This window comes from Rhyacophila brunnea, unplaced genomic scaffold (assembly GCF_057557595.1).
Source record: "Rhyacophila brunnea isolate RB1 unplaced genomic scaffold, BYU_Rbru_1.0 scaffold_7, whole genome shotgun sequence".
Lineage (NCBI taxonomy): Eukaryota > Metazoa > Arthropoda > Insecta > Trichoptera > Rhyacophilidae > Rhyacophila > Rhyacophila brunnea.
The window spans coordinates 22557963-22570250 of NW_028233339.1; the positions used below are offsets into that span (position 1 = coordinate 22557963).

At 29.1% G+C, this 12288-nt stretch overlaps 1 protein-coding gene across 1 annotated transcript in view; it reads left to right on the top strand.

The window, feature by feature from the left end:
- DCX-EMAP (Doublecortin-domain-containing echinoderm-microtubule-associated protein) overlaps positions 1 to 12288 on the top strand; it is a 79948-nt gene that overhangs the window by 48517 nt on the left and 19143 nt on the right. The window contains exons 3-8 of the mRNA XM_085957681.1: positions 863 to 1078; positions 1901 to 2017; positions 5806 to 6076; positions 7891 to 8029; positions 8767 to 8916; positions 10144 to 10315. Coding sequence (XP_085813807.1) covers positions 863 to 1078; positions 1901 to 2017; positions 5806 to 6076; positions 7891 to 8029; positions 8767 to 8916; positions 10144 to 10315 — 1065 coding nt within the window. The remainder of the gene's footprint in view (positions 1 to 862; positions 1079 to 1900; positions 2018 to 5805; positions 6077 to 7890; positions 8030 to 8766; positions 8917 to 10143; positions 10316 to 12288) is intronic.

A 12288-nucleotide genomic window follows, 5' to 3' on the forward strand; every position in this document is an offset into this window, starting at 1 on the left:
CTTTTAGCAGATAGTGAGATTTATTGAGATTTTTACACTTAAGTCAATATACATTGAAATATATCGTAAAACAATAAATCAATTATATTGTAAATATATTAATATGGATTTAAAATTACCCTACAAATATTTTAATTAAATCAAACCAAAGTTATGTTTATTTTGCTATCACCAATCATCATGTCATATTTCAACTGATATTTATCATGTTCTATGTATTTATTGACAAATTTAAACGACATGTTTTTATCATTGATCGAGGGAGTAAGGATAACAAACAATATATATATATATATATATATATATATCGCCACTTCGATACTACAACTAGATAACTTGATTTTCACTGTTTTTGGGTTAGCTATTGAATATTCTACATTTCCTTATATTTCCTTATATATATACAACTAGTTTAGTCAGAAATTGATGGGAACTGTATTAATTCTGTGTTTGAAAATATTAGATAACTTGAAAACCATAAATGCATTAAATAAATAAAATAATATATCTACAATATTTTTTCATATAATTGAACATTATTTAATTGTTCTCAATTAAACAAGCACAATTATCCATTTTTTTTAAATAATAATTTTAGCCTAGATTTAAGTTAATCAAGTAAAGCTTAAATTTATTTTTTCCAACAATGACCAAATCAGATATATCTAGTTGTAGTATTGAGATGACGATATATAAATTGATATGACTTGACAACTGCATTTATATATTATATCCTCTTCACCCTTTAATTCTTTACTTAATCTTAACGGTTATTTATAAATATTAAGAAACATTATTATTTTTATCAACAATTGTACTTTCACTTTAATAATATGAGTGTGTGTCTTTTATTTTGTTGCAGGCTGCAAGTTACGGCAAGAAAAACGGCGTTTGGTATGGAGCTCCGGGCGCAGGTGGTGGCGGTGGAGGTGGAGGAGGAGGAGGTGCAAGCCAAGGATGGGGAAGAAGCACCTCCCGTAAGGCTTCTGTCGTCGAAACAGACTTACCAGCGCCGGGAACCAAACCTGGAGCTGGCCGCGTCATACGCATCATTAATAATATGGACCATTCCGTACAGGTCAGTTTTTTTTGTTGGCTAATAATTGTATTTGATACCCTCCCGTTATTTTCCAATTTTAGAGAAAAATACAATGATATAGTGAATGTCGGCTTTGACAAGTTGTACAAGTAAGCGTATATTTTTCCAACTTACATAAATCATTGGATTTTCTTAAAATTAATTAAATTCAAGTTTAATATAAATTATAGAGAGATTTACCTAGAAATTTTTAACATAGATTATACCTTAGGAATATATATTTTTTCATACTTCTTTACCACCCTTATTCGATGATCGAAGAACATAAAAAATAACCGCGAAAGTCTCAACCAATGTATATCCATGGGTTTAACAGGAAAATCAATCCTTTTAAATATTTACACTCTGCATAATATATCTTTGTCGCACAGATTATACGGAAAATAATCAAAGGAATATGATCTGGACTGCATTCAATTTATTCTTTCCTTTAAACAGTCTATATTATCACAAGTTAATATATTTATGTCAGCAAAATTTCATTATACTTTAAAAACAAATATATATATAAATTTAAATAAAATCTAACGCTGCATGTATGATAATAAATTAAGATATTATATTGTGTATATATTATATTGCTATCTATGATTTATAAAATTCATTCAGGTGATTTTATTATGATAAAAATCAAATCAATTAAATTAAACTAATCTATGATTTCCTGTATACGTTTGACCTTTCGAAAATTCATTCATAGGAATAATTATTCAAACTGTGTATTTATTCATAGTAAAAAAATGTGTAATCAATGTATAGGATGAGCTATCGGTTTCATAAAAAATATTTTATATTTGGCAGTGTCGAGTTTTACTCAACCTACGGACAACGCAACCGTTCGAAGAAGTTTTGGAGGATTTAGGACAAGTTTTAAAAATGAGCGGAGCCAAAAGAATGTTTGCTGTTAACGGCCAAGAGGTAAAGTAACATTATATTAATTATTATATTTACTAAGTAGGTACGTTTTACTATAGAGATTAACATAGAGTTAAAAGACTTTGCTCGACATTTTTATAAATAAAATAAGTGACGTAATTGAATTACATTTTTAAACTATTGCACAGACTAGTTGTTTAGCAAGCTCTGTAATAAGATATGGTTTGTTAAAATACTATATTATTAATTAAAATTGGTAATGAAAAAAATGTTATTAAAATAATGTAGTTAGGTACTCCCTAAACCTAGTGGTAATTTTCTATGAAACATGTAAGGTGGTTGTTTTGTCAGAAAGTAAGCAAGTATTAAAAACCTACACATATTTCACAGTCAGTTAAAGTATAAAAAAAATATCAAAACATAACTATTGCTATATTTGTAACACTGAAATCTGGTGTATCTAAAGGGCAATCTTTTCGCTTGGGGCCTCCAAACATGTCTGTGCTTGGGCCTCCGTGTGAATAAAACCATAACTTTTTATAGCATGTTTAAGAGAATATAATATGGGAACATACATAATTTGAAAACACTTCTGAGAAAATATATAACCAATAGAAAAAAATACGATACCCAGCAGGAATCGAACCTGATTCTCTCGGGATTAGCGCCCACGCACATCGACCACACTGATATAGGCATATTATCTAATTGTGACAAATTTTAACTAACGGCTCTTAATACTCTCTGAAGCGCTTTCTAAATTGAGTTACTATTAGCAATCGGCTTTTGTATTTTAAATCAACGTAGGTATTAATCACATTAATTACTAACCGACGTGTAGGCGCAAATCCCGAGAGATTAAAAAACTAATTTTTCTTGGTTATATTATATATATTTTCTCGGAAGTGTTTTCAGATTATGCATGTTCAATAAAAATAATGTTTCATTCTTAAAACTTCTGAATAATTCGTTGACTAAAAAATATTTAATTATATAATAAATGTGACTTTTTCACAGACAAATCACTTAAATAACATAAAGATAAATCGCAACCGTTTTTAATTATATTTCCATAATTAGCTGAATTTTTACTCTTTGACCGATTTCTTTTTTATACTAATACAGTTTCAATTTTCATTCGACTTTCTTTGTTATTAAATTTATGGGTTTCAGTTTTGTTGATTTCTTTTAATACAACAAGAACAAAATATTACGTAATTATATTATGAAGTAGAAAATATGATATTATTGGAAGATAGACCAATAATATTATAAAATATTGCATAAGCCAGATAAATTAAAAGTATAGATTCTTCAAAATTTGTTTTTCTCTATTTTTGAATAGATGAATAATTGATATTATATTATAATATAAACTAACCACTGTTTAGTCATCAGTGTGTATTATTTTACTAAACTACAAAACCTCAATAATATTATTTTGTGTGCGAAAGCAACTCTGATTTTAGATTATAATATGGGTTAACGTTTACTAAATAATTGATTACCGCGTTAGGAAAACCTCGCGGTTTTTATTTCTGTAATTAATTTATGCATTGACGACCAATTTAACGATATTTTCAGACGCTTAGTAATAATGTATTAATAATATTTATAAGTATGTAGCTACACACATATTGTTATTTAAAAATGAATTTTTACTACGCGAGTATTTGAACGCAAAAAAAGGATATAATTATATATGTATATAAGTATATTATTTAAATGTGGAGCATTACAAATCTTGATAATTGTCTTGAACAAAAACAGTTGACATCTAGTCAACTTTTAATTACCGTCACTTTTAATTAAAACGTTTGTCTTAAAATATTTGTTGGACATAATATTATAATGTCCGTGGAAGTTAATAAACCAAAATTCAAATTGATATTTGAAAGATCGTAAATCGTAATTTTTCCCCATGTCATTATTTTGAATATCTTCAATTTGCATTGTTCACTATCTAAAATGAATTAATTTTTATTTGAATTTTTATATATGTAGGTATTTGAGGTCTTCACTATTATTTTTTTAATTTAAATACTATTTTTTATTCTATAAAACTATAATAATATAAAAATATATAAATACTCCTATACAGTGACTAATAATATAATTATTCGCTTTTATACAAGTAGATATACTATTTAGGTCATTTTAGTGTGTATTTATTAATGATTGTGAAAAATAGCTTTAATATGCACGTTCAACTAAGTATATACGTTACCGGTGCCCGCATATGAATTTAATGATAGTAATTTTCTGAAAATTATACAATTTAGCATGCATTATGAATTTTTAGCGTTTTATTTTGTGTTGCAAACAGGAAAACACGTGAAAATGCGGTCAGTAGGGACAAGAAAATTCCACAGAGTTTTAAAATAAAATATTCTTGCCCCAGATAATTTTGAATATATTAATCTCAGACTGTTTATGAAGCCTCACAATATCGCGACGCGGCAAATTTTTCTACCATTTTTTAAAAAACATATTAAATCAGATTATTCTAGTTCCTTTGCATAAGTTAATAATATATTACTAATTAACTCGAGACGTAGTAGACCTACTGTTGATCTTGGTTTGATGAAAATCTGCATTATAATTATGTCGTACGATTGGTATGATTACACACTGACCTCAAATTTGGAAAATTTAATTAAAATCTGATTGAAATGTTTTTCTTTGGCATGGAAATCTCTATGGAACGATCTGTAATAATATGAAAATTGTAAACATGCGTGAAAACTTGACATTGTAACATTTCATATTTAGGTAAACGGCAAGTAACAAAAATAATTTTAGTTCAAGCAGCTATGATAAGTACTTATGTTTTGTAGAGCAGTAAATTATTTGCTAATATTTATTGTTGGCTTTTCTAATAAAAATCAATCTAGTTATCTTATGACCTGAAATATATTACAAAATGAATTAACAATAAACATTAAATGAGTTTTCTATTTTTTTGTAGTTTAACAGAGTATATAAACCAATTAAGTAATTATAAATATCTTTATAATACAATAGATACTGAGGATTGAACGAATATAAATTTAGCGGTGAGTAATTTGAGTAAATCGATTTCAAAGTTAAATGTACGATTGTAAATTCTACATAATTGTATTAAATATTCTGTGAATTAAACATCGTTCTCAAATAATCCACTATTTTTAACATGAAACAATTATTAATGATATATGTTTATATATAGTTTATGATTTTTTTTAGTGTTTATGACTTAAATTATATACATTCTACGAAAAGAATATTGTCATTCATGGGATTTAATCTAATGAGAGGAATAACATACGTCCAACTTTTTATAAAAGGCAGTTAGCTGTTTTAATATTGCTTCACGTACAAATGGGCTTGCGTTAGTGTGAAATTTTCTGCTTCTGACCTAATTTTTTAATTATATGTCACATACATAATAATATACGTTTTTGTTTATTCATCAGATCATCTTTATTATTAAAATTTTTATTATATCAATACCATTGTAGTTTGCCCCATCAGGTACTAATAAGTTAATATATTATGTACTAGTATTACATTATAAATATCAATATAAATAATGATTTGATGACAAGAACTCTTCATACAGAATTTTGAAATGTTACAATGGAACATTTACACTGAAATCAATTTATTCAACTTGGTTGTCATGCACTACCATTTAATCATCAACTCAACAATACTATTGTATCAGTTTATTTATTGAGTAATTGGTTTTTAAAATTTAGTGTTATATAACTGTTGTCATTAGCTTGTACATAAATTTTAAGGGATGCATGCGAGATGGATTATATTGATATTTACCTTTCACTTACTAGGTTCGTAGTTTTTCGCAACTACGCAACGAGTTTGCAGACGTGGAGACGTTCTACCTGGGCGTCGGCAGCGTCGGCGCCGGGGTGGGTGGCGGCGTCGGCATCAGCGGCGCGGTGGGCGGGGGAGGTGTCGCGGCGGGTGGAGAATCTCCTCTTCGAAGGTCGAGGTCTCGAGCAGCCCTCGCCGAGGACCCGCCCAGAGCGAGAAGAGCCCGCAGCAAAAGCCGCCCAAGAGTGCTATATGCGCCGGAAAGCGAAATCCTGAGGAGTTCGGGTAACTAATCGCTTCTATCAAATATTATAAAACTTAGAAAGTCTAACTTCTTATTACACTGAAGAAGACTTGAATCCACAACCATCGTAATACGAGCATATATTTATTTTTTCAATGTGATTCAAATTATTTATGTTCAATAATAATTATTAATAATCCTATTTTTCAAATCTTTTGGATTACTCATTGAATAAACAAATATATTAATTTTATTGGAAACAATTTTAAATGAGATGTCCTTGTAAAAATATTCAATCTAACATTTATTCAATAGAATAAAAAATATCTTACTGCATACTAAGACAATTTATTAGTCGATAACAATTTTCAGGAGAATAATTTAAAATTAAATTAACCACATATGAAAACTGTTGTAGGCTGGTTTTTTAATATTATTATTATAATTATTTAAAAATATGATAGTAAAAAATAGTTAGTTATAATTTTATAAAATTATTATAGTTTCTATTCAGAAACCTGATCCATTCTCTATAAATTAGCGATATCAAAAATCGCCGATCTTGAATATTATACTATTAGTTTTAGTTCCATAATATGTAATTATGTAATGAATATTAAAAAAAAGTAGTTTTATACGTGAACTCTTAGTACGTAACATAAGATATATAAAATAAACTACACTATTAGCTCAAAATAAATATACAATATTTAAATATGTTTATAATTATTTTAACTCTAACGAAACATAGTATAGCCAAACCACCCGTGTGAGTGAACGCTCTGTGCCGCAACGTTATACCCAGTAGATATACGGTTTCCGGTTTCCCCCTTGTCTATTCATTCAAGTTTCTGTCCCCGTAGCACTGCGATCGGCCAAAGATTAGGCGGGATTTTAACGTTCATTTTACGCGCGAGTTTTTATTATTATCTCGTTTTCACTTTTCATTTGTCAACAACATGAAATGTTTTATGGTTTATTTGTCTTTCAATCTAGGGTGATTAACCTTATAAATATGCACGATTGAGGTTCCTTGAAACGCAGTAGGTAGGTACCTAACTATACTATGAAATGCAATTTTTGCGTAAGATTTATATAGAATCATTAAATTTTATATTATTTTTATTCAAACAAACAATGATATATAACGAATACTGTGAAGTACCTAAATAATGTAATAGTAATTTAATACATTCAAGCCACAAATTCTTTTTAATTGTTTATACTGCTTATACTCATACTTTTAATATATTGTATAGTTTACTAATGTTATAAATAATATACATGTGAGTTTTAAATTTGTCTAACATATTTTTTTAAACTGTGACAGAAAATGGAATACGTAGATTAATTATATAAGTACTGACAATAGTATTTTTTTTATTTCTTAGAAAAAAAATGTATAATGGTATATTCATTGACGTGGTAAAATTATATGGTAGCTCAATACGTTTAATGTGGCAAAATAATTTAAATCCTATAAACATTACATCAAAATTAAAAATTATAGTAAAAATATTAAAATATAGTGGTAATAATTATTGTCTATCTATGTGGTAATATAATATCTATATTTTGATTTACAAATTCATTTGTAATCGATTTAAAAGTTTGCCTTTTATCTCTCGTAAAATAGTTATATGACATTAGAATTAAATAAAAAACATTTCATAGATGATTTTGACTAAACTGTGTAATAAGATTATTTAATTTTAAATAAATTAAAAACCTACTCACATTAATTGTAAGCATATAAAATTATAAAGCACTTTTCGGCAATTACTTAGGTAGGATTTAAATTGCATGATATTGATGTGTGTATTAAGACCAAATTTCGTTATCTTTTCTAATTTAGACTACACGCTTTTAGAAGTTTTAAAAGAGGAACCGGTTCGAATCACAATCCGGGGACTTCGAAGGACCTTCTATCCTCCCATTCATCATGCTCCTGTAGAAAACTCACCACCTGACAAGAAGCTGCAGTTGGAGTGGGTGTATCCTTTGATGACGATATTTCAACTCAGCATGTAAAAAATAAGTTATACCCTGTTTACACGTGCACGGATTTACTGGTGACAGTACATATTATCGCGGTCATAACAAAAAAATACACGTGTAAACACGTATTATCGTGCAAATTGCAAGATTGCATGCATGAATTAAAAAAGTTCAGAAGCTTCTGAATTTTCACGCGACAATTTGACCGTACAATATCTGCGCCTGTGCAGTAGAACGATAGTAATGACCCTGTCGGTAAAAAAACAAACTACACCGCGCAGATACTAATTTTGGGTAACAATTTTTTTACGACCTGTCAAATAGTACCATAAAATGACAACATCGCGTCTCGCTTAATCTTTGGCGAGACAGTCAGTACTTTTACGTGTAAACAGTCATTATCGCGATAGTTTAAAATACACACTATTGGTGAAAATAAATCCATGCACGTATACAGGCGCTATTAATCTATGTATGATAATAATACTTAAAAGTTTATAGTCTTTATATATATATATATATATATATATTTATTTATTTTACTTGCGTCACAGTGTTTGATCCAGAAATAAGACAATGGATTGAACAAATTACTAATATCCATTCTTGTAAACCATTCTTGTAAAAGATTCTCTCAATGCGGAGACTAGTATACTTAGGATTCAATTGGTAATTTACTTCAATATAGTTGCGAATAGAAACCAATCAACCTCCTTAAGTTGTGATAATTCAGTTATGGTTACCGAGGAACAGACTCCCGCAGGAATTTGTGGGTACTGCCGACCGGAGAACTTCTTTACTTCGTTGCTGCTGTCGCCATCATGTACGATAGGGATGAAGAAACACAACGGCATTACATTGGACACACTGAGGATATTCAATGGTCAGTATTTATTACTCGAATTGTCGCACTTTCAAAATATCTACTCATCAAGATGTAAAATAACTACAACGTATACAAATCTACTGAAGTGTTGTATTTTAAAATTGGTCGAATTTCACCTTTGACTTATAATTTATATAAAATATTTCGACTGCTAATTATCGAACTAAATGTCTTTCTTGTGACTAAATCAATCATGCACATTCAGAAATACTACTGGAAGTCATTAAATTTAAGTACAGTTTAATAGTGTTAATCCATTGACCTCTTTAATAGTCAATCATTCAAACTTAAAAATAAAAGAAATTAGTGGCCTTAATTAATATTCAGTGGAATTGAGGCGAAAAAGATTGATCATTTTAAATTTATGAAACCTATGATATTAAATTTTGACTTGAATACCTTATTAAGTTATATTTGTTTCAATCAATATCAAAACACATTGTACCTTATTTATTACCACTAATATTAATAAATTCATCTTAATATACACAGTATCTTGAAGTATATTGATATCAACAGATAATTATTATGTGTATTTTTATAGAAATAAGTACCTAAATACAATGCTAACTTAAAGAATGTATACTTACATTAAGTAGAGTATATTATATCTACTGAGTGTAAAATATGTATTTTAATCGGTACTGAATATAGTTGGTTTAGGTTTGCATTCATTTTGATAAACTGTGAATTTTGTTAGACAAATTCGACCTAGATTCACCAGATTTCGTACAGCTGTACGTACGTTACTACAATAGAAAAAGAATCATTTTAGGAAAAAAAAAAACACGACACCCGATGAGACTTGAACTTGTAACTTACCGGATTCGCGCCAGTGTGCTTTTTAAATTAAGCCACGGGTATACGACTTAATTACGACGATTTTAACTAGTAGACCTTAGAGGAAATGTTTATCAAATTGCGTTAGTAAGATAATAATATGTTAGTTTGTTTTCAAATTATGTGTGTTCAATATATAGAATGTTACATTCTCAAATCTTGTGATTTATTCGTAGAATAAAAGAAGTAGTGAATTATTACTAAGATTTATTTAATCTTTCAAAAAATCTACGAGCATTAATTATTCAATATCGTTTGGAAGCTTCACCGTAAATATGACAATCCTAATTCTTATTAGAAATCTGACCTAACCTAACCCAACCCTCCATTAAAACAAGTCGTCCATGAATGTCTAATTAAATGGGTATTTTTGTATCTTTTTAGCATGGAACTGCATCCTTCACGGGAATTGGTGGCGTCTGGTCAACGAGCTGGTAGGGGAAGAAAGACTCAAGCACATATTCGCATCTGGAGTACGGAGACATTACAGACACTTTATGTGTTTGGGATGGGAGAATTTGAAATTGGCGTCGCCGCCGTTGCATTTTCTCAGTTGGTAAGTAATTTAATTAGTTCGTTTAATAGTATTAGAATTTTATTTAAATAATTATGGTGCATTTATATTCATATTATTAGCTTTAGTAATATGAATATAAATGCACCATAATTGGTAAATTCTTCAAAAGAGGTTCATGTATACTTTTGTTAAGCTCTGTGAAAGAAAGTGTTGAAACAATGGAGTTTCTTTTCACGGTTTACACGGAGAAACTTAAGGATTAAACTTGTGGTAGTAATGGATGGTGGATGAAAAAGTCGTGATTTGGTGGTTGCTCCGATGAATGTAGGTAGAATTTTCAGCTTAAACAGTCGGTACAAGAGTATGTTACAGTTGTTATGTTACAATACTTATGATACTATTCCGAGGTCCGAGTCTCGGTAGAATGAGATATTGTGCGGAGCGATACAGAGACTGAGACAATAACAGACCGGGAACTTATATTCGAGTGACATGTCTAATGAATTATGATCTGCTAGTTATTGACGTACTCACAATAAAAATAATATTTAGGAAATAATTATTATAATTGAGTCAGCTACTATATGGAGTTTGCATCATCGGATATAGCTGACTTTGTGGAAAAATGGATATGGCGGAAATAATCATCGCAGTCAGCTATTTACTGGGCTTACCATAATTGAACACTACGGGAAATGGATATTACGAATTTGTAATTTCGGTTAGTTATTGAATATCGCTGATCAATATGCTAACACGGATTGAGTTGTTTATCGCCATAAACTCTCATAATAAAAAAAAATATCAGTTTTTCACTCGTCATAATTTGCCTAAGACGACATATTATATCGACTGTGTTTAGGAAAAAGGAGGTAACCCTCACTGAACAAATTTTACAGGAGAGGCAAAAAACGTTTTTTGAGAGTTTTTAGTTTAACATTTTTTTTTTAAATAGCCATATACATTGGGTGCATGATGATTGATGATTTGGTGTAATATATTTTTGATCTAATAATAATTAAAGAAGTTATTACAGAAAAATCATTAAAATTGTGGATAAATGCTTTTTTCCATAAATTAAAAATTAATTAATCTCAATTAAAACCTGAATTTAGATATTAATTCGGCATTTGTGGCTTACTTCCTTTTTATAGAATGTGTATTTAGTTGTATACATTGTTAATATCTAATAAAAGCACTTTTCGAAAAATTGAGGGTTACGCCCTTTTTCCTAAACACTGTCGATATTTTATTTTTGCACGATGTATGCAATATGAAGTATTCTGATTAAAAAAACATTTTTTTCAGTTCATATTATTATTATGTCTTCTATTTATAATACCTTCTATATAGGGGATTGAACGAAAGTCTAATAGCCTGTCCATATATACCTAGAAATTGCGGAGAACAAAAAATAAATAAACAAACAAACACGTATTTTCTTTGTGTTTTGTACAAAAATAGACACTTCCGAAGCCAATAATAATATTATATTTTGCGAATATTATTACTGTGCGTAAACCTGGGCACAGACGTAAGGCTCTCGTTAAAAGTTTTCAATCAGCTCCCTACCTATATTAAATGGAAAAAATAATGACCATGAGGTTGCTCCCGCGACCTTAATTATAGTATAACGTGCTTTTAGCCTGTTTTGCATACTTTTTCATTAAGTCACGTGCATAAAATAAAATTGGAGAAAATAACAGACCTTCATGCGCGACTCGATAAACAATTTATCGACATCGTTATCAACAATTTCTTAGCGTTATTAATTGTATAATTAGCCATCGAATTATAAAATATTAATGCATTTATTTACATATATATATACTAATACTATCATATCACTAATCACTTAATTGCATTATTTAATGTATATTTTGTGAGGATTATTTAAGTTAATCAAATCCTTATAGCTGCACATAATAATATATAGATATTATGATAAATCCAGGGAACTCAAATACCTAACGGGTAAGGAGAAGCAGGCAACTGTTCTCGAGTGCGGACGA